At 41.9% G+C, this 21,529-nt stretch overlaps 1 protein-coding gene across 1 annotated transcript in view; it reads left to right on the plus strand.

Moving 5' to 3' along the window:
• The first annotated feature begins 20,390 nt into the window (after nucleotides 1–20,390).
• The window catches only part of SPRED1 (sprouty related EVH1 domain containing 1), a 60,548-nt gene continuing 59,409 nt past the window's right edge, over nucleotides 20,391–21,529 (plus strand). The window contains exon 1 of the mRNA XM_082316628.1: nucleotides 20,391–20,899. Coding sequence (XP_082172754.1) covers nucleotides 20,868–20,899 — 32 coding nt within the window. The 5' untranslated portion in view covers nucleotides 20,391–20,867. The remainder of the gene's footprint in view (nucleotides 20,900–21,529) is intronic.

Consider the following 21,529-nt stretch of genomic DNA (forward strand, 5'->3'; position numbering starts at 1 on the left):
TTGTGAGTTTCTGTTTAGAACTAAGCCTGTTACCAGCAGCAGTTTTTGTAGGATGTATTTCGTGAACTCTTAAAAATAATGTTAAGTGCTAACACATTAGCAGCCAGATGCTGCTCTTTAAGAAAGAAGAGTGACTAAGCTGGAGACTCTGGCAGGTATCAAAGTAAGAAAAACTTCTCTCTGTCTTTCTTTTCTTGTGGGGCAATGTGAATGTAAAGCTCCATTTCAGAAATACATAATTGGACAGGCAATAGCGGACAATATATTTGTGTTCCGTTATAAAATATAGCTGTTTGTACTCTGCAACTCTGAAATGTCTTTTGGTTTTTTCATATATTACCGGCCTGAAATTGTTTTCATTCATGAATAAAATGAGTTAACCTATTTTCCATCCTTTAACCAAAACCAAGCACTTCCTGAAACCCCTGGTAACTGTGCTACCTTCAGTGCTTTACTACCTGTGCCTAAGCAGGGAGAGCTGCTATTCCAAACTTGATACAATTACATTGATTCCCTTTTCCTCGGGACTAAAATTAGGCTAATTCAGGTTAACGGTGAGCATAAGCTCTCTGCAGCACACGGACTCTTTCAATGACCTTGTCTAAATCTACCTTAAGGGAGCTTATTTGGACATTCCTATTCTCATTGTAAAAAATATACAGTCAACACAGCCTCCTCCATTATGGCAAAGCTATAGATAAAGCTTTTGCATTGTCCTTAAGGTACCGTTCTCTTTGTATGCAGGTGTCCTATCAAGTTACTTATTTACAAGTTACTTAGAACATTCCTCTCCATGTGTGTGTGTGCGCACGTGTGTGTACAGAAACACACACATACATTAAGATGAAAACTGGTAAATATGCACAGATATCCAACCCGCAAATGGCTCCCTAAACTTGTAACACTTCAGTCTTAACAGTACAACCAATCTGACTGATCTTTGCTAGGAAGCAGAAGTTCCAGGATAATAATATGACACATAAGCAGAGTTATTCCCTGCTTTCTGCATGAAATGTGGATTTAAAACTTAGGAAATCTTTACTGTATCTTTTAATACACTCAAATGTAGTTAAAGTCTTTTATATAGCAAGATAATTGTTAATTAAATGATCAGGTTTCAGTTCATTTAACGTGTAATATTTGCATGATAAGGTGTTATGCATTTCATTGACATTCTTATACTTAGCCAGAGAATATGCCATGCAGAATTAATGAAAGAAATTATGATTTTCTTTGTAATGTTTATTCACTGGATTATTGCCGTATGATTTATTTATTCTGATCAGTGTAGGTCTGACTGTCGTTACACGTATGCAGAGGAAAGTCAAACATTGGGAACTATAATGGTAATACTTTGACCACTTTGCATGAAATTGTAGACAATATTTAAATTTCCCTGCAAACTTAGAATACTTTCAGCCTGGGAACACATTTGTTACTTCAGGTTTTCGTGGCTTGGGGTTTGCTTATTTTCCTAGTAAGCAGAGTTATTTCTAAGTTATTTGAGTTCCTTTAAAAATTGGACTTTTGCATGCATATAGATTTGTTCTTGAATGTCTAATAAACAGCTTTGATTTGGAAACTAAAAATTGGCAATTGACTAGACTGCTCTAGAGCACGATATAGCTCCCTGCACTGACCAGCGCTATTCATATTGTTTTTACTGAAGTAAGGAGGTGCAAATTGCAGCTTGTATACAAGGACCTTTCTTAGAGGGCTAAATGACAGATACTTGCCCTTTCACTGACTTGAACTTATCTGCAACCAATAATGCAGAAGTGATAAAAATCTGGGTAATAAAAGTGCATTTGCTTAGATTTCCAATGGTTTGTTTGAGAGCTAATCTTGATCATGTTGAATTTGCTGATAAAATTCACATAAATGTCGGTTGGATGTTTAATCCTTTTGTGGATTAAAACATTCTTGCCCGTAAGCGGATATGTCAGCTATTGGCCCAAAAAATTCTGTATAACAATACATTAACAACCTGAGTCTGAATCAGATGGCTCCTTCAATATTCATCCTTGTGGCTTAGCGGAGGGGGAGGCTATCTGTCACAACATACAGTAGCCAATTATTGCTTTATACTTACTGAATAATTCACTAAAAAATGCATAGTGGAAGAAGTGTGCTTGATGCTTTACTCAATTCTGAAAGTTTGATTAAAATATGTGACTGAACCAAGCAGAAGCTTGGCACTAAATCTGTTTATTAGTACTGGCACTAGATATGCCTTTTCTAAGAGGAAGAAGCTCAAAAGAGCTGGAGTATTTTGATTTGAAAATTGGCAATTGTGATTGCCTTGGGGGGTGGACAGGGGTAGAAACTGTTTTATTGAGCAGATGAGAATTCTGAACACAGCAGGAAACGTAATCTACAAAGCTTTCCAAAAATGCCAGCGCTGATATTAAACATGTATGCCTCACCCCATTTGAGTAATAAGAGTACCGCGAGTTAAATTTATTTCTCATAGTGGGGAAAAACAGGTCCCACGCAGATGTGATAAGGCACCAGAGGAACAACGAGACAGGCTGGAGGATGAACACCATGCTGTTCACAGTGCAGCGGACTTGTGCTGTGCTACCAGGCCGTCAGGTTCCATGGCCCCTCCATTCTCTGTCCTGCACTCCTGTGCCAAATTGAATCCCGAGGAAAAGACTGCTGGCAATGTCTCCGTGCTGCATGACTCCCAGGCTGAAGTTGTAGGTCATGAGAATTAATCGCAATGGTATCAACTATTTAAGCACTATTTGAAAGCTAAAAATGCAAATTCTGGGTTGTTTCGTACCTCCTGCTCACTTTTCCTTCCTGCTCTCAGGGGAACCACATCAAAGGGTCTGCCCCTGTGTTTCACAATCCTTATTTTATAATCCAAGAGAATTTGGGATACTGTAAACAGTTATGGCCAGTGGGGAAATATCTCATCAGTCTCTCCATAACTGCAACGTCCATTTTCTGGAGCTTGCCTGGCCCAGTTCCCTAAACACAGGAACTCCTACCACTTGCCCTGGGCAAGCTCAGCACAGCCTCGTGCATGTGTCCCGTCGGCAGGAAGCTTACCCTGACCCAAGGACTCTCGCAAGGACAATGTGGTTTTACTACTGAATCTTTGCCAGGATAAAAAGAAAAATTATGTTGCTTAAGCATCCCTCTAGGTGCCACAGGCAAGCAGACCATCCTGCACAGTAAGAAACACCCGATGCTCTCTTGTCCTTCTCTCCATAGACTCTATAGTAAGCTGTAATCAGAGAGGACTGGAGGCACAGCCCTCCCTTGAGTAAGAAGAAAACATTGTTTTGCAGTAGTCCTTGGTGATTTATCACTCTCTAAACAGAAATATGGGTAAAGTAACCGTCAGAAAGTTCAGCCTGGACAACATACTTCCAGTTGAATCTCCCTGTGCTTGGCAGATGACAAAGGCATTGAACATCAATAATTAGACCATATGGACTAAATTTTTTACCCACTCGACTCCCAGCTCCACACTTTTTCTTGTGGCAAAGTATGGTTTTGGCATTTGATCTGTTCTAGTCACCCCTCCCATTGCTTTGACTAAATTAGTTGCATATGTAGATTTGGGTTTGTGTGTTTTCTAATCTCCGATAGCGTCTAATACTGCATTTCAAACAAGAGGAAGAAGAATGGGCACACATTACTTCTTATCAGTGTGTTTCACTGCTGACTTCTCACAGAACATAGCACTGGTCTCCTCAGACTTCTCTTTTTTTGCCTCTTTTTCATATATCTGAAATAGCTTTTTGTGTGTTGGTTTCTGGTAGCTCACCCTCCTCTATGGAAAATACAAGGATTGTAAATGAAAAAAAATATCTGAAAAAAAATACAAATGACATTAAGAAAATAGCAACAGGCAAATGTGATCCCACATCATTTCCTAACTTGTGGTATATGAGCAGGCAGTGATGGACTTCATGCTGTGAGTGTTTTATAACTATACTAAAAAAAATAGGTTTTTATTGTAGGGTTGTTTCAGACCTCAAAAGCCTAATGATGGTCATGCCAAAATAGCACAACATGGAAGTGGTAAAATAAACCCCAAGCAGATGCCTCATAGGAATATTCTGTACTGTATGATTGCATGGTTTTCTAGGGAAGGCTTCCTCATGCAAATAGTCTGATGGAAGTCTAAGGGACCATTAGTGTAGCTGCCAGTGTTAGTGGACATTTCTGTTCTCTGTGAAGATATAATTCCTCTTTCTGATTGTTAGGAACTTGTTTATTCATGTATTTTTGCATTACAAAACCTGACAGATTTATATATCATACTCAATATACTAAATCACTAATATATTGCAGAGGAAGTGTGTCTAAAGTAGAAAATAAGATCTTCAATTAAACCGTTATGAAAATGTCAAAATTTTGTAGCTTTTTCAGGAGCATTACTCCAATTTTCACCAATTCCGGTTTCCATGTAAGAGTTACTGGCCACATTTGTTTGGAAGAAAGGATGTGTAATACACATGGAAGAATGATTCACAGAAGAAAAGGGCAGAAGAGAGAAAAAAATATAAAACTGAGAAATGGATGGGATGGGAAGAACAGAATACAAAATCAGAAAAAGTGTGAAGCCAAGTCAAGGACAGTTTTGAAATCTAGAAAGAGAGCTTTCAGGCAGATACAGACAGGAGTAGAAGTCATATCCTGTATAGGGGATCTCTCCTTAAAATATTTTTTGCAGACAAGCTGATCAGGAAAGGGATTTTACTTTAAATGCTGATCACACTTTGTAAGGTGCAGTCTGAGAACTGTGATTTATGTAAAGAGCTTCCACATGAATAACTATACATTTATTCAGTCTCGTGTTAAAAATGTAATTTTAAAAATGTAATATTAAAAATGAAGAGAATTATTTGAAGCTAGAGAAAAATACTCCAGCTCAGCTCTTCATCACATTGTCTGATGAATATTGACTCACCTGACTTTTATGTATTGCCTGATACCAACTAGTGCTTTTTCCAGCTGGTGATTATTCAGTCAGCAATAAGAGCTAGCATCATTTCTATTATCTGGGTGGTAGTTATGTGATAGTAACAATCTTGCTCAAAAAGATTCAGTGATTCATCCAAAATCATGAAATGGGGTATCCTGATCAATCTGAAGGTGGCACAGAAAGGGCTTCTGAGTCTCTGTGGGTTTTGAGATGAAGTAGGATTTATTTGTGATCGTACAGCAAAAGAAATGTTCTCAGAACCGTTTCTAAGAATAGCAGGATGACTTATTTAGCAATCCTGTGAGTAATTGGAGAGCAGCATATATTGTGTGTTTCTGTATCCCATGATAGCATTTTAATCATAAATGTATATAATTTTACATCAGCATTTTTTGCATCTGATTTTTTTCATTTACAATAGTTTGACTTGCCTAAGAAATTTGCTGTGGTCTACAATGTTTGCAGAAGCTTTGTAGGATTTGGAAAGCAACAGCATGCACCAGCTTTCGGACTTGTCTGTGAGCAAATGACAAAAGTCTGTGGAAAACTAAGTGGTAGATTTGAAAATGAAAGATCTGGGAGCTACAGCAAGGCAGCTGAACCACAAGAGAATCATTCTCAGAAGATTCATTAAGATGCTGGCAAAGCTTCTTCCATGTGTTTCATTTAATATAAGTAATCACCACACAGTAGCTAGCATATATATAAGCAGTGAAATATGGTCATGGCCAACACAGGAGATAGTAACGGTCTGACAGTTTGGGGTAATCCCAAAGCAAATGTCAGCTGCTCACCAATCCTGAAAGCCATTGATTACGACTCTATTACTAATGGAAAATAAAATAAAAACCAACAGCATGGACATTATTGGAGGAAGGAAAAACTGTTGTGGAAAGATTAAAGGACAAATGAAAAACACCCTCATCCAGCTGAACCTAGCTGAATGCAGTTGAAATGTTCAGAGAATTAGTAGTGACAAGAGGCTGCTCCTTTTACATTCCCCAAGTCTTGAAGTTCTTGGTCCCAAGGTCAGATCACTTCAGGGCTGCCTTAACTTATAACTAAATCACAAGATCAAGAGAGTGTGTTGTTAGCAAATTAGTGCAAAACTATATATTCCCAGTAACAATGTCTTTCCTCCAGAAATGTCCCTTGCATTGCTGGGCTGGCAGAAGAACATATCAAAGAGCATATTTTCTTCAATCTAGAAGAATATGTTTTCTTTACATTTCATATACACTTATGGCTGCCATAAGCTAATGTTTCTCCAGTAATATAATTTTACATTCTCACACCAGGCAGAAATTTGATCCCAAACCTTTTGTAAGCCATACAAAACACAATAACATTTCTAAAAGCAAAATTGAAAATGTACATGTAAACATATGTATATTTGGCAGTTTGAATGTTTGTAACATTTGTTAGAAAAGTAATACAGTGGAGGACAGAAAATTCCTGCCAGTAGGATTCATAAGACATAGCACTTGAAAACACATACAGGAATAGCAGGCCATGCAAAATTATTGCCTGAATGTCCAAGTTAGCTGTTACAGACAATGTTAACTACATAAATGCTAAACTAACAAAAACCAGCAAAAACTTATTGCTAGGTATTGTATTCAAGTTCTCCACCGCAAAATACAGCAGCTGATCTTTGAAAGCTTGTAAGTACTAAGAGATTTAGCACCAGACCAAGATAAATGCCCTCCTTGATTCTTTCTACTATGTCTTCGTCCCAGTTTGTCTATTCCTGGACTTTTAAAAACTTTTTAAAAAACACCATTTATCCTATCAGACCATTAATGCCATGAAACACACCACAGCAAAATCATTCTGATGGTTTCAGGAGATCAGGGGACATAAAACAGAAAAATGTGCTGAATGACTGTTTTGCTTGGCTCCTCCTCATTCCTGCAGATAAATGCACTTTTTTTATGTTTTGAAACCTGAACTGTGGTTATAGGACTGCTGCTCAGATGGTATTTGCTATTTTAATAGAGGTAATTACTACATTCATTCAGGAGGGCATATCAGCAAAGAGACGATATCTTGAGACTTCATTGACAGGAATCTAAAAAAACAAGTCCAAAGAACATCCTCAAAATGTATTTTCCACTGGATGACCCTTTGCAGCTCTCCATGGCGCCTGTGTCCTGTGAACAGCAAGTTTCTTTCTACCCAAGTGACTGAAAAAACAAAGGTTATTTGCTTTTACATTAACAATTGCTCTTGCATACTAGGTGGATTTGAGTTCTCTATAAAATATATGTCAATCAGCTGCTCTCTCCATTGACTTCCAAGAAAGTTTTGCTCTTTGACTCTCTCTTGGGGATTTTAAAATTTCTTAATTTCCCAAAATGCTTTACCAATCCACTTTTAGTATGCCCACTCTTATTGTTCTAAATTGATTCATAGCCAGTCAAGCCAAATAACAGTTCCCAGCAATCTCAGATACACAGCATTTTCAGGTACACGTTTTCTACTAACAGTAGGAGAATAATGTGTGGTTAACATATTAGACTGAAATCAAGAGATCTGGAATCAATTCATGCTCTTACCACAGAGACTCAGTACAACCTTGGGCAAATCACAGCAGGAAAATACATATAACACATATCTTCAGGCATATGATCTAGGTGCCTCACTTACAGTCTAGTCTCCCTATCCATCTCCTTGCAATGGACAGATAATAGTTGTAGGTGCCTCCCATTTCTGTCTGCAAATACTATTGGACTTCCACTCTTTATTGGATTATTCTTCTCTGTATGCACATTCAATGGCTAGTGCAATGAAGCCCAGATCTTTGAGCCCCGTAGACACTCTGACACAAGCAGCATCAAAGCCTGCCAGGTAGGTATAATATCATGGAAGAAAAATAGCTGAAAAGGTTTATTAATTTATAAATGCATCGTTTTTCAGGAACAACTGAGATATGCATTCATGCATATGTATGCATATCTGTGCACACACATGTGTATGTGTGCATGGCTATACATGTGCGTGTGTCTGTGAAAGGGTGTGTGTGTATGCAAGACAGCTTAAAAACAAGGGCACTTCACAGACATTTAGGAGAAGATTGATTTAGCGATGGAAGAATTCCACCAAAAACCCAGAGCACATTTCCAACCATGTGTTCTGCATTGTACTTGTCTGCATTTCCCATCTAGAATGAATAACTGGAGACACTCTGTCAGTACCCCAGATCACAAGAGGAGCAGGATGCTTCTTGACTACCACACGTTTCATAAAGGAGAAAAGGCTGTTTGCTGTAGTGTAAGTCAGATCAGGCTGAAGAGAAGCAATTCTGTCTCTTCCTCCCACACACAGACAATTTACACCTGCACGATTCAGCTGTGCTGAAGCATTTTAATCAGTCTCAGAAAATCAAGAATAGGGTTTAAAATCTCCTTCTCCTCTTATACAGATCAGAGATGTAGGAATGTCATACCATACGTGTTGCAGCTTGGGTGTACGATGGAAAGAATTAAAAATAGTTTCGAAAACCTGACTAAATTTTTTGTATATTTGTGAATTGGATTTAGTCATTACATTAACTGAACACTGCTCTTTGTACAGCAAATACATGTACTTTGTTATTTACAGTGGAAGATTCTTTTTTTTTTAATCTTTACAGAATGTGGAGGCTAAGAGGAAATATGTAAAGCATTACTATTATCTGTGATTCATTGACAACAGGGCAGTTTTTGTCCATACTTCTTCAGAAATGGTGTTTCCTACAATAGTGCCAACTAAGAATAAGAGCCCATTTTTCTAAGCACTATGGAAACAGAATAATCTTAAAAGTAGCCCTACCTCAAACAGTTTACAATCTAAGAAATGAGAGAAAGCAGATAGTAGGTGTTAGTTTAGTCTTTATGTCTTGCCTTGTATACCGAAACTGTAAAGAATTATATAAATTGTTGCTAGTTCTGATGCAGCTTTGTGATTTGCAGATTAAACTGAAACAGTAAGTATGGTTTCTGCCTTTCTGTTCCAAGACGTATCTGAATTTCTGGATCTGAATGAACCTGACAACCTTCTTTCTCACAAAGGCTTTTAGTTTTATTTTCATAGTTTTTATTCAAACTTGGATGAAAGGGGAGATAAGCCGTAGGTTTTCTGATGCCTTCTAATCTGAATTCTGAATCAAATGAAGCATCAAAATTAAATTATACTTCTTTATACTTAACTGAATATTAATAGTTTATTTGCCCTTAATTGTTCTGAAGTCGTTAAAATGCTTTCATATAAACTACTGAATTGCCTGCAAATGTTAGCAGTCTGAGGGAGCAGGGGGAACTTTGACGGACCAAAATAGCTTTAAGGCCTTGAATGAGGATTCTAATCACTTTGAAAAAAAGATGGGTTATCCTGTCTCTACTCCTTCTGTTTACAAAATGCATATTAAAATCTCATTTAAAAATACATGCAAGAGCAGAGGTGCCAATGTCACCTTACAAAGTGCAGATGTTCCTCATCAAATGTTGAAAGCAAAGCATCAAGCTGGAGAGAGGCGGCTAGCGGAGTTCCTCAAGCACTGCTCTTGGGATCAGTCTTATTTGCATCTGGATGGATGTAGATGTCACAAACACCAGCTGCAGTTATGAGATGGACTGACAAAGCAAAGTGATCACAACAGAGGAGGATATCACACCAGAAAAACTGGATAACTTTGAGGACTGGAGTAATAGAAATAAAGTGAAATTCAAAGGCCAAAATCAAGCATTTAGAAACTAAGAACAAAAGTTTTACTATAAAATCTGAGCTCCTCAGCTAGAGACAGCTCAGGACGAGAATGACATGTATACATTAACTGGATACAAAACTATTTGAGCTACCAATCTGCTATAACCAAGAAAAAAGAGAAATGCATTCATAGGCTATATCAGAGACATGGAAGGATTAATGCCATTAGCGCAGAGCCCTGGCAATACCTCATATGAACTATTCTGCAAAATTCCTGTGTTTCATGTTCAAGAAGGATGAATTCAACCTAAAGTAGTTGCAGAGATGGGCTATTCAACTGGCCTTGGAAATGGAGAGCCTGGCATATGAGAAGAAAATGGAAGATCATGGTCTTGTTCATCCAGGGTATGGAGACCAATATCATGATGGACTCTAAATACAACAAGAGGGAAAATAACTATTTAAGCTAGCAGACAGTGTTGTCATGAGAACACGTGGGTATAATCTGATCATGAACAAATTTAGGCTGGAAATTAGGATGTTTTCTCCTAATTAGGGAATGAAGATAGCGATCAGCTTCCCACTGTGAGTATGGAGGAGAAAGAAGTTGGGTTGTTCTAACATAAAGTTTGGTCGCTACAGAAGAAAAATTCTGTAACATAGGTGCTCATGTCAGCGCAGCCACATACATCAAATTAATGTTCCTTATGACTTTATAGAATACTTTTAGCTTATCTAATGCAAAACTTTAAATTGAAGTGATGTTTCATCAGATGGACTGAAATCTTTAAAAGTTTTCTATATACCCAACCCCCATGGAATTCATGCAATTAAAATATATGGGTTAAAACATTGGGAACTCAAGTAATTTTTTCCCCAAATGATTTATGTGAGCCATGCTGTGCTGTGAAAGATAGGGAGAAAACATTTTAGTCAGTCATCCAAAAAGGCTATGATATTATTTTTAATAATAGTGCTTTCCAGGGCCAAAAGACAACCGCTTAGTTCTTTCCTACTTGGTATGTTTACCATCCATTGTATAAAGATCATCCATGTAAATGTTACTGTATAAAGAAATGTGTTAGTTTTATTGTTTACACCGTGGAGATGTCAAATATTCCTAGACAGCTGGTGAGCAGTCCTTTTACTGAGACATAAGTATCACTGAAATACACTGAAAGTAACTAAGAAATTATTTTGGCGCATTTGCCCCTAAGCCTGTGTGTCTGTGATCTTTGCACTAGCAGGTACTGCCTTTTAACATCTGATAGACTACAGACAGCTTCAACATCTTGTTCATTTGTAGCTGCCTGTGATGCCTCAAAAGAATTAATTTCACCATTGATAACTAACTTCTTTCTTGAGAAAGCAGTGAGAACAATGCAAAAATACTTTTTGAGTCCACTCTTTTTCAGACAGATTTACTGTGTCCTTTTTCTTTATAATTCAGCACTCTCTGAGATCTGAGACTACCTTTTTATGGTTCACAAGTTGTTGTAATCAACTTGGCTGCAGGCCCAAAGCAAACTGTGTGACTCAGTGACAGTTGCAATCAGTGCAACCAGGAAAAAGACAAAGAGCCGATACATTTGGAACCCACAGCGATGGATGAAAATGTTTGGAGAGCTTTTCATGAAGTCTATTGGTTGGAGAGCTTCAGATTAATCTGATGTTTAAAATATTAAATATCATTACCAAGGAACATGTATACAGCATCTAATGCTGCCAATTCTTTATTTAAAGAGCATTAAGTTTCAATTAGATATGGCATTGTTAATGTCCCACAATAAAATGTTTCACTGTGTTGCTGTGCACTACAAGACTTTTGTTTAGGAAATGCTTAGACGTGTTTTAATACAGGCAGCAAGTTACACCATCCTAAAGCCACAAAGCAGCCAAGAATGCGCTTAGCTTTATGCATGTGCTTACTTCTCAGAAACATCAGTGAGATTTAAGTATGGGCTAAAAAGAAAATACTTTGATTTAAATGTGACCATTTACCATCACAGAGCTTAATACATTCTCAGGAAAAATAACAGGTTTCCTATCTAGGATTTACAGATTGCTTTGAAATCGAAGATGTTACTTCAGTAGAAGGTATCTAAAATGTTTCTTCCTATAAATGATAAAATCCCCTGATACAGATCTCTTGTGCAAATTCTTTCACAAGCATTTTGGTGGCATTTGCGTGATCTGCTTGTGAGAGCAATCAGGAATCCACAGTAGCTAAACACTGTAGGGAGGAGTTGAATGTAGGGTGAGATCCGGCCAATGTTAAATAGTTACACCTGTTCTGCCCTTTCTGCGAAGAAAGAAAAAATGCACAAAGCATATGAGAACGTGTTAAAGATATCCTGGATAGCTCCAACTTATGTAATAGTACTCCCACTTTCTCTGCTAGCAATTCATTGCTTCTTCATGAACAGAAATGTACTTAAAAGTCACCCACAATCACACATATGAATACAGTCCCACTCGTTTGCACATTTGTATAGCGATTCCTACAATATTACCTTGTATCAAGCAGCTTAAAAATGAACTTTTAAGGAAGAACATATAATGCACATTTTAAATAGCCCTGGGAACTCGGCAGATACATCAGCGAGAACTATGACACGTCCTCCTGTCACAAAGAGCCTTCGGTTACATAAAAATTGCCAGATTGGCTCAGATTAGTTGTCCATCGAGTCTCGAATCCTGTTTTTGAAGGTGACAAGTACCAGATGCTTCAGAGGCAGGTGCAAGAAACCCCCATACTGAACACTTATGTAATAGAGAGGGTTCTTCCTAAAATCAGGCAGTTGGTGGGTGGCTTATGCTTCACAGCAGGAGAGTTTATAATGCCGTGAAATGTTTATCTTCGTTATGTAACCATGGATGTGATTACCCATCTATAGTCAGCTCGGGCAAAAAGTGCCACAGGGCTTTTAATAAACACTGCTAATCAGGACCTTGTTTTATTTCTCAGCTGAGAGACATCAGAGCAATTCAGGATCTGAGAGACCCTAGAGTATTATACCAATCTGCTAGACTGATCATTTTTTAAAGTATAGAAAGCGCTCGTAAGTAGGGTTCGTTTAGCCATCTAAAAGTTGGGTGTCTGGTCTAAGCTAGTCACTAAACCAGAGAGACATCCTAATCCGAGTGCTAGTAACTAGAAGCAGTGAGTTTCTAGGGTTACACATGATGAGCTTGAATTGGGCAAGTAAGCAAGAGGACTTTTTGCTTCAAGACCTTCTTGGGCAAAAGAAAAATCTCTTAGGCAATTGGAATTAAAAATAGCCCAGATCTGAAGTAAGCTACAATTCTAAAAGAATATTAATAATCTCCATTATTTAAGAAGAAAGACAGTGATTTTTTTAAATAAAAGGATGAGTTTGCTTCATAGTAAAGAAGGAAGAATAGAAACATGCAGCATAAATACCAAAAAACCTTCTATACTGGATGCTTGATTTTTAAATTAGTTTATATTGCTGTTTTAAATTTTTGCTCTCCCTCCCTGAGTTAAAGCTTTTCTACAAGAGGCAGCATGCACGTATAACAATTTAATTGAATTTGTTTGATGGCATAATCACGCCATTAGTTAATTTAGCACAGCTCTGTGTGGCTCCTAGAAATTATGGCACACACAGCTTAGTTGTCACACTGGTTTGCGGCACAAAGCCCATTTGTAGGAAAAGAAGCAAGCACAATGCAGAAAGTCTCAGGTTTTAACATTCTTTCAAATTAACCAATTTCAATAAAATGGCAATAATAAGCATGGTGGAAGAAGATATTGGAGTAACTGGGTGCCTCAAGTGGTGCAAGGCAAGTTCTCCCTTTGCAATCCTGGTACCGCACAGCCATTTTCTAAAGCAAAGACTACGTGCAACATTCACTTGCACTTGAACTAACACTCCATTCAGACCTTGCATATCCATTTCTGATTCCTTTCTGCTTCTATTGGAATGGAAAAGCTTGAGAGAGTTATGTATCCGTTTGAATCTCTGAGGCACCTTTAAAAATACAGTGGATATTTCCATTCCCATTTCTGGAAGTGAGAAAAATCAGGGTGGAGTAAGAATTGTCCTCCCATGGAAGTTGAGTGATGTAGGAACCTACTTCCTCATGGCTGAACGTATTAACCGGTGTGTGAATGTCCCTTGTTCATTTTCCTGCAAAAGAAACAGGTTTGCTTTAACTCCCTGCAGTGGTAGGTTGAAACTAATCTCCCAGCTGTGCCCTGAAATGAATTAAAAGTCTGCATACAATTGACCACAGCGTCTCAGCTGAAATCTCTTCAACTACATTGCAAGCTCTTGTTCAATCGTGCCGTACCCCGCAGATTTTTAAATGAATTGCCAAAGATCGCACAACACAGGGGTGGCAGGGCTGGGAGGAGAACCAGAACTGCTGACGGGTCATTCTGTGTTCGGCGCATTAGGCCACAGTTTCCCCTAGACAACACGTTTCTGCATATGGAACAGAAATGTGTCTCCGGTTCCTATTTTATATAGACTGAAATGAATCTGTCCCCAGTTGCTGGCCAGCAAGCACCGCTGTAATTTCTGAATATATTTGGGACCTTCCCTTTGGAGGATCCTGGGGCCTGATTTTCTAGGTGACTATTATAATAACAGGCCAAAAAGTCCAAAAAAGAAACGTATGAAAGATTATATTAAATTCAGAATGAGATTCTAAACACGATTTTCCATGTTCTTCACAGAATATTTACTTCTTAACATAACCATTAGCAAACAAATGAGATTGCAGTCATTTTCAGTGTACTTAGATTGTCTGGTTTCTTCCTTTTATTTACCCAAATTGTGCGGTATTTTACCAAGCCACACTTCAGTTTGTCACAAATCACCACTGCCTCCATAAAAAGTGGGTTTGCACTGCCACCATTTTCTTGCTCCCCCCTCCGTTATCCATTCTTGGGCGAGCATGGGTGTTTATCTAGTTGCATCGTTAACTGGAAATACTGAAAGACTAATCAGTTTTTGCTTTCAACACTAGTTTTAATCTGGGTGAATTTCCCAGTGCAGTCCATTGCTCAACACACAAATATTTGGGCCACCTAAGGTGCAAGATAGGGAAGGGAGCAGAGTACGTGGAAGGTGACGCTGCTTCTTTCAGTGGCAATGCTGCCCTAGCTGGCCATGCCTTAAGGCATATAAGGTATCACAAAAACCGAACACACATGTATCCCAAAACATCCTGTAAGCATGCTCAAAAAGGATAGAATAAAGTTACTGAACAACTGATACCACTGATCACCACTGCGATTGCTGTGCACATCAGCCACATCAAAGGTACAAGAGCTGATACATCTGAAAACACACAAGATGTCCTCCCCATCCTCCCCCCTGGGCCTCCATTTTTCCAACACGTAGCAGCAATTGCTAGCATTTTTCTGTCTAGTATAAATAGTTCTGGGTTATTACAAATCAGAAACTGGAATGATTTACGAAACTCTGATATTCTGATGAGTTAGATCCATCTCAAATACATTGGAATTGACACTGATTTGCCTCTAACTTGGTTTTCTATCTTGCTGGAAAACATCAAGACAGTACCATGAAGTAGAACAAACAACTTTTTTATCCTGTATGCAATAACAGGATTCCTGGTTAGAACTTAACAAAATCTAACTTTGCTGAAATACTAATATAGATTTAATCAGCTCAGTTTAGCTAAATCCTTATTAAGATGTGTGTAATGACCACCCAGTGTTTAACTCACACTAGGATTCTGAATGAAAGGTATTACAGAAGAAATTCCCAAATGACCTCTAGTAATTTTCCTCAAAAAGGCAGAACGTCCATCTGACCTCCATTTTTTGTAAATTTAGCATTAGCATCTGGATATGAATATAAGCATCACTGTGTTTTGTGGAGACAGAGTTCAAAACTTTCCTATTTAGGAATTAAAACCTCAACTACGAATTGGTCACTTAGAGTTCTGCAGTGACCGACTAATCTGGATGGCATTACTTAACTTCCACTGATCCTATTATGGATTTTAAGATGTGAATGCCATGCTGATCAGAATTATGCAACCTAACCCCCCTGATACACTTTCTATATATAATTCTTCTGCCGCAAACTCAAAGTCCTGCTACAATCCACGGCCACTCCTGACCACCTCTTTCATCAGAGACATTCACAGACGCACGTGGAACCATGTCAAGGAATGGTGAAAAAGCATATTGGGCCAAATGTACAATGGCTTTACATTCAGTAGTAGTATATAAGAAATGCTTTAGTCCCATTTAGTCAAATATGTTTTGTAACATAGAGCAGACTGCTGCCTCACCATAATTAGTCCTGGTTAACTGAGCATTTTTACGACTAGTGTTAGTCACAGAAGGACAAACGCTGATGAGTTTGCGATGAGTACACGTGTGAAAATTACAAAAATACAGAAATTCAGAATACAGATTATTATTTCGCTTACATAGGTTTCTCCTGGTATGTTACACGGCTTCCTAATTACAAACATTGCCTTCATTTTCCTTTAGCAGTAACTGTTGCCTCTCCATTTCTCATTTAAAAGGGTCTCTGGAAGCAAGGCCAGAGAATACTTGCACCTCAGAGGTCCACAGCTATCAAAATGTTACAGCGGAGCAACGGCATTGAGGTATAAATTAGTTTTTCTAAAGTACAACTGCAGTAGGCGTCGGATGTAGGAAAACATCAAAAGCAATGTAAAAGAATAATAATTTTTAACCACATGTGTCCCATTCCGTACCTGGCATATCTTGTCTCTAGCTAAGGAGTCATCCCTGTACTTATACCAAAGAGTGAGTACACCTCAGCAGCTCTAGAAAAAAGTACTAGAAGCTTTCATTTTTAGAGTTATCTTTTCCAGATTGTATACAGGAAGGCCACGCTTCAACTCAGGATATTTAAATTGTAAATTCTGGGAGACCAGAAAGCAAAGAGGCCCAGAATGTATGAAAAGAGACAAGACCCCAAAACATGCAGTGCTTGGGACACGAAGTGGCCATTTGTCTGAGGCTTCTGAATGGCGTCACCCGTGCCTAGCCCACTTCTGCCTTGTTTGCACAGGCAGGGCTCACGTGCATTTCTGAAATAAGCCATTCGCATGGAAAACACCTGATCACTTATTTCTGCTCCAAAAAATGAACCTGGGAGGCCCTGAAACCAACTGCTGCTCAGCAAAAGGACGCCAATACTCCAGGATTGCGTTCTCTGATCTTTCCAATCTGGGCAGAGGTAAACAAACAGGATTTCAAAATCAAGACACGGGCCAGTGCAGGTTTTCTGTCCTCTTTATGATATTCAGGTGAAGGGAGAGAAACGGCTTGCCAGACCTCCGCTACACATACTGCAGCATGGGAGTGCTTGCAGAAGCTGAAGAGCCACCACAGGTGAAGAAGTGGCGGGCCCCTCTCCCCTCACCTCCTCCACACAGACAACTAAAAGTCGCAGGATAAGTCTCACGTTTTCAGTTGACAACTGAATACATGTTTTCTTCTTAATAAAGACACCCACAAAAACCTTAAAGAGACTGAAATGATTTGAAATTATTTGTGGCATATTACAAACCAGTTCATTTTATTGAATCGCCATGATGAAAATCATTTTTACATTAGACATATTGAAGGAATTTAAAATAAACCCCCAGATTAATGTTCTTTTCTTGTCATCATCGTGTCTCTTTCTTCAGGTGCATCTGAATAGAGCTATACCACCACCTGACAAACTGAGCTGATTCTTGAGCATTCTTGTACAGAATCATATTAATCAAACTACCTTAATAAAACCATTAGCTTACAGAACGTTAAATATTTCAACTTTGAAGCCAGTAGAAAATGAGAATTAAATTAGCAGGAAGTCACATTATCTGCCGGTCACAAGACAGGAAATTCTCTGAAAGGATTCTCATTGCTAAGTAGAGTAATACTACGTCCCCACAGCTGAGTGTCGAAACGCTTGAGGGGGGGTCCCATCAAATACTCAATTTGGTTCATGTGAATTGTAAAATTGTACAAAAATGGGCTTGTAATGTATTTTTAGTATTTGCATGAGGTTGTGCCATGAATAACTGATCCGTTTTTGAGTGTACTGTTTTAGGAAACAAAAAAAATGTTTTTACAGAACAATTAGCAAATTTCCTCTGAAAGCCTCCCAGATAAGGAAGCAAGAATTATTACGGCAGGTTTGAGATGTGTGCTGCTTGAAACACGTGTTATGGACCCTTTATCAGAGAGAGCGTGATAGCAGTTTGCCATAATTGTTCCATTATGCTTATGGTAGAACACGGAATTTCAATCCGTAGGAATACTGCAATGAACATAAACTATCCAGAAGGGAAATGTGCCTTTTCTTGCCTGCTATAAAAATAAATTTATGTTTAAAATGCTTTAACTAACCCTCATAATAAAATCCTGACTGAAACTGTATATGCTTTTTCCTCACTGCAACACTTTCTTATAGTTTTCAATCACATAGAAAAAGGAAAAGTCTTCAAGAAAAATCTTTGGATTAAGACCCACAGGCAAATTGTACTTTGAACCTTAGGTGAAAAGGAAGAATTTCCTTAACAAATACCTTTGATAAATGCAATACTGCCCTGCTTCTGTGCATTCAAACAGATGCTGCAAGTTTGTAGTCTGGCCTACGACAACGCGAGGCACTCCAGGTTCCCTTGAAACGGTGGAAACTCCTCCTGATTTCCCATGTTCCAGTCTCTCCCTTCCTTGGGAAAAGTGGCCAACCAACAGTAGTGTGGGAATCAGACACATATCGCCAAGGGATCTCGCACCATCTTTTTCAGACAGGAAGAGAGAACAGCTCATCGCTGCTCCTATGACACCGCCGGAGTTTGGAAGAAATGCCACAGTTACAGGGAAAACTGAAATGGGATTAGAGTTCACAGACAAGGCTCTTGGAGAGCAGCTGTGAAAATGTGAGGAAGCACAAAAGAAGCCAGGGATAACGAATGTCCATCAGGGAAGCGATGTCTCTTACAGTAGCACCGTAATATTTTACTCCATAGATTTTGGACAATGAGATATACCAGTTGGCAAGCATGCATACAAAGACTAGGCAAGAAGAAATCAAAATCCAACCAACAGACAAAACCACAATATAATCTTTTATTATAATCTAATTTACTTGATGGTCTGACTCATGATTTTTGAGTCCTCAGGGTTTGCAGCACTGCTCCACTTTTCCATCAGATCAAGCAGCACATTTACTATGTAAGTTCCTGAAACGGGATTTGGGTTCAATTGCTGCTGCATCTTGATTTCACTGCTTACCTGGATCAACTATAAACGCTTCCATTTCAGTGTGCACTTAGAGAGAGGGACCAAGTCAGGGTTTCGTGCACCCTCCTGTGCCATCACCCACTTAGAACTGCTCCCAGACTTGCACAGTTAAGGAACTAACTACAAGGGGCTCCCCTTCCAAAGGGAGAAGGGGAGCCGCGCACATCTTCAGAGGGGGGATGCTGCCGGCAGCCTCACACAGCATCACTTCAAGCAGAGCAGATCCAGGTTAAGGTGACTGCATCTCTTGGCTCGCCCGTCCGTCCTCTTTACCGGCGCATTTCTGTTGGGCACGGAGGCCAACGGCGGGCTGCAAGGATGGAGATGCCGGTGCCAGCTATCGGGAACGGGACACGGCGGGTCCCGCTCCGCCGGCCCCTCGCACTCCCCAGAGGCTGCCGCACACTGAGCGCTTACGTTCACTTCGGCTTAAAGAAGTAGAAGAGTGGAAGCCCGGCCCGCCGGCGCTCAGCCGCGCCCGCCGGAGCCCCTCGGCCGCCGCAGGCCGCCGCCAGGCCGGGCCCCCCCTCCGCCAGCGGCCCGCTCCCGCCGCACCCCGGGCCGCCCGCCCCGGCCCACGGCGGCGGCCCCGGGGGTCCGCGCTGCCCCGCGCCGAGCAGGGGCCGCCGGCCGCGCCGGCCTTGCGGCCCGCCTGGGGCCGGCGGGTCCCGCGGCGGGAGCGGCTCGGCGGCGCCCCGCGCCCCCGGAGCAGGAAGGAGGGCGCCGCTGGGGCAGCTGGCATATCCCTCCGCGGCGCCGTGCGTGCGTGTGCGGCGGCGGCTCCTCGGTAAAGCGCGTGCGGCAGCGCCGGGGGGAGGGAACTACTTTCAGGGACGCGGCGCGCGGGGCGGCCGGCGGGCGCCGCGGGGAGGGCGGCGGCGCGGGCCCGTGGGGCGGCGGGCGCGGGCCGCGGGATTACTTTCCCCCCTCCCTCTTCCCCGTGGTTATTTTGGATCAAGCTGTGGCGGCGGAAGGAGCTTGAAGTCAACGCTTCCGCCCAGTTTTCCTGTGAGGAGGCGGAGGCGAGGAGCCGAGGCGGCGGCCGCTAATGGAGTTGCTGCCGGGGAGGGAGCGCTGCCGCTGAACTTCCCGCGGGCTTTCTCCCTCCTCTCCCCCTCGTCCCGCGGCCGGGGGCTCCTCGCTCGCCCTGGCAGCGCCTCTCGCCCCCCCTCCCCGCTCCTCTCCTCACACAAACAGCCGTGACGCATCCTCGCTCTCCTCCGTCCCCCCCCTTCCCACCCCCGGGCTGGTTTAAAACGCCTCCCTCCCCCCGTCAGCAGCCTTCTCCCGGGGGCCGGCTCGCCCTCCCTCCGCAGAGCTCGGCGTCGCTTCGGAGGGGGTGGGAGAGCCCAGCCGAGCCGCTCTGCCCCCCTTTCCCCCGTTCCCCCCCCCGCCTGCCCCGGCCTGTGGCGGCTCCGGTGTCTGGAGGAATTTCTGCCGCCGCCGCCTGCCCCGGCTGGGCGCGGGAGGCGGGCGGGCAGGGAGGCGGCCGAGCAGCAGCAGCAGCAGCAGGAGGAGGAGGAGGAGGAGGGCAGCAGCGAAGGCGGCTGCAGCGGGAGATGAGCTGCAGCGGGAGGACGGTGCGGTGCAGCTTTTTGCGGCGGGGAGCCCTCCCTTGTCTCCACCACTCTGTTCCCCTTTAACCGGGAGCCGCTCAAGAGCAGAAGATCCGTGGTTGTTGCTGCTGTTTCCACCACTACCTTCACCATCATCATCATCATCTCTAAAGACGGGGAAATACGCTCCAGCGCCGGACAACAGGATTTCGTGTTTCCAGGATAAAGATCGCTCTCCCCCCGCCTTGCCCTCCCCCCCAGTTCAGACACTGCCCGTGCCCTGGCCGGGGGCGGCGGACCGGGGGGGTAACAATGGTGAAGTTTCTGGTGAGTTCTGGCTGCGCCCTGCCTGCCTCCGTGCTGCTCCGTCTCCCAGTCGGATCGCGGTGAGGAGAAAATGAGCGAAGAGACGGCGACTTCTAACAACGAGTAAGCGGCCGTTCCCCCCGCGCCGCGCCGCGCCGGCGGCTCGCCCCTGCGCCCCGGGATCGGGCCGGGGCCGGGGCCGGGGCCCGCGCGTCCCCCCGGCTCCGCGCCCCGCGGGGGCCCCTGCCCGCGCACGTACGTGTCCCGGCCTCGCCGTGCGCCTGCTGCGCGTTTCTGCTCGCGTACAGGGAAGCCCAGAAGCTCCCTCTTTGTGAAGGAGCTTGGTTTAGAAGGGGCTGCGAGCCAGCGGCCAGGAAAGCCTGGTTTCATTAAAGCCCGGTAGAAAACCGTGCAGGTAACGCTGGTGTCTTGGAGGGGGAAGGTGGGTTTTGCATGCCCAGAGAGGTATCGGCACGTACCACCTCTGATAATATCCTATTACTTGTAGATATTTCACATGGAAACTAGTGTGTGGGAGCTTCATCCTGCAGGAAACTGCTCCTGAATTTTAATTGGATGAGTCAGTCAGTGTAAATACAGCTTAAACCTACCCTAAAGCCTTTTTTTTTTTCCCCCCTTTTAATGAGCACTTGGGACTTCTTTATTTTAAAAAAAAAAAAAAAAGAGGAAGGGGACAGTTCGAGGATCTCTTTAATATTTTTAATGTGACTGGTTTGGAGGAAACCCAGAGGA

Source organism: Platalea leucorodia (genome assembly GCF_965183815.1).
Source record: "Platalea leucorodia genome assembly, chromosome: 7".
Taxonomy (NCBI): domain Eukaryota; kingdom Metazoa; phylum Chordata; class Aves; order Pelecaniformes; family Threskiornithidae; genus Platalea; species Platalea leucorodia.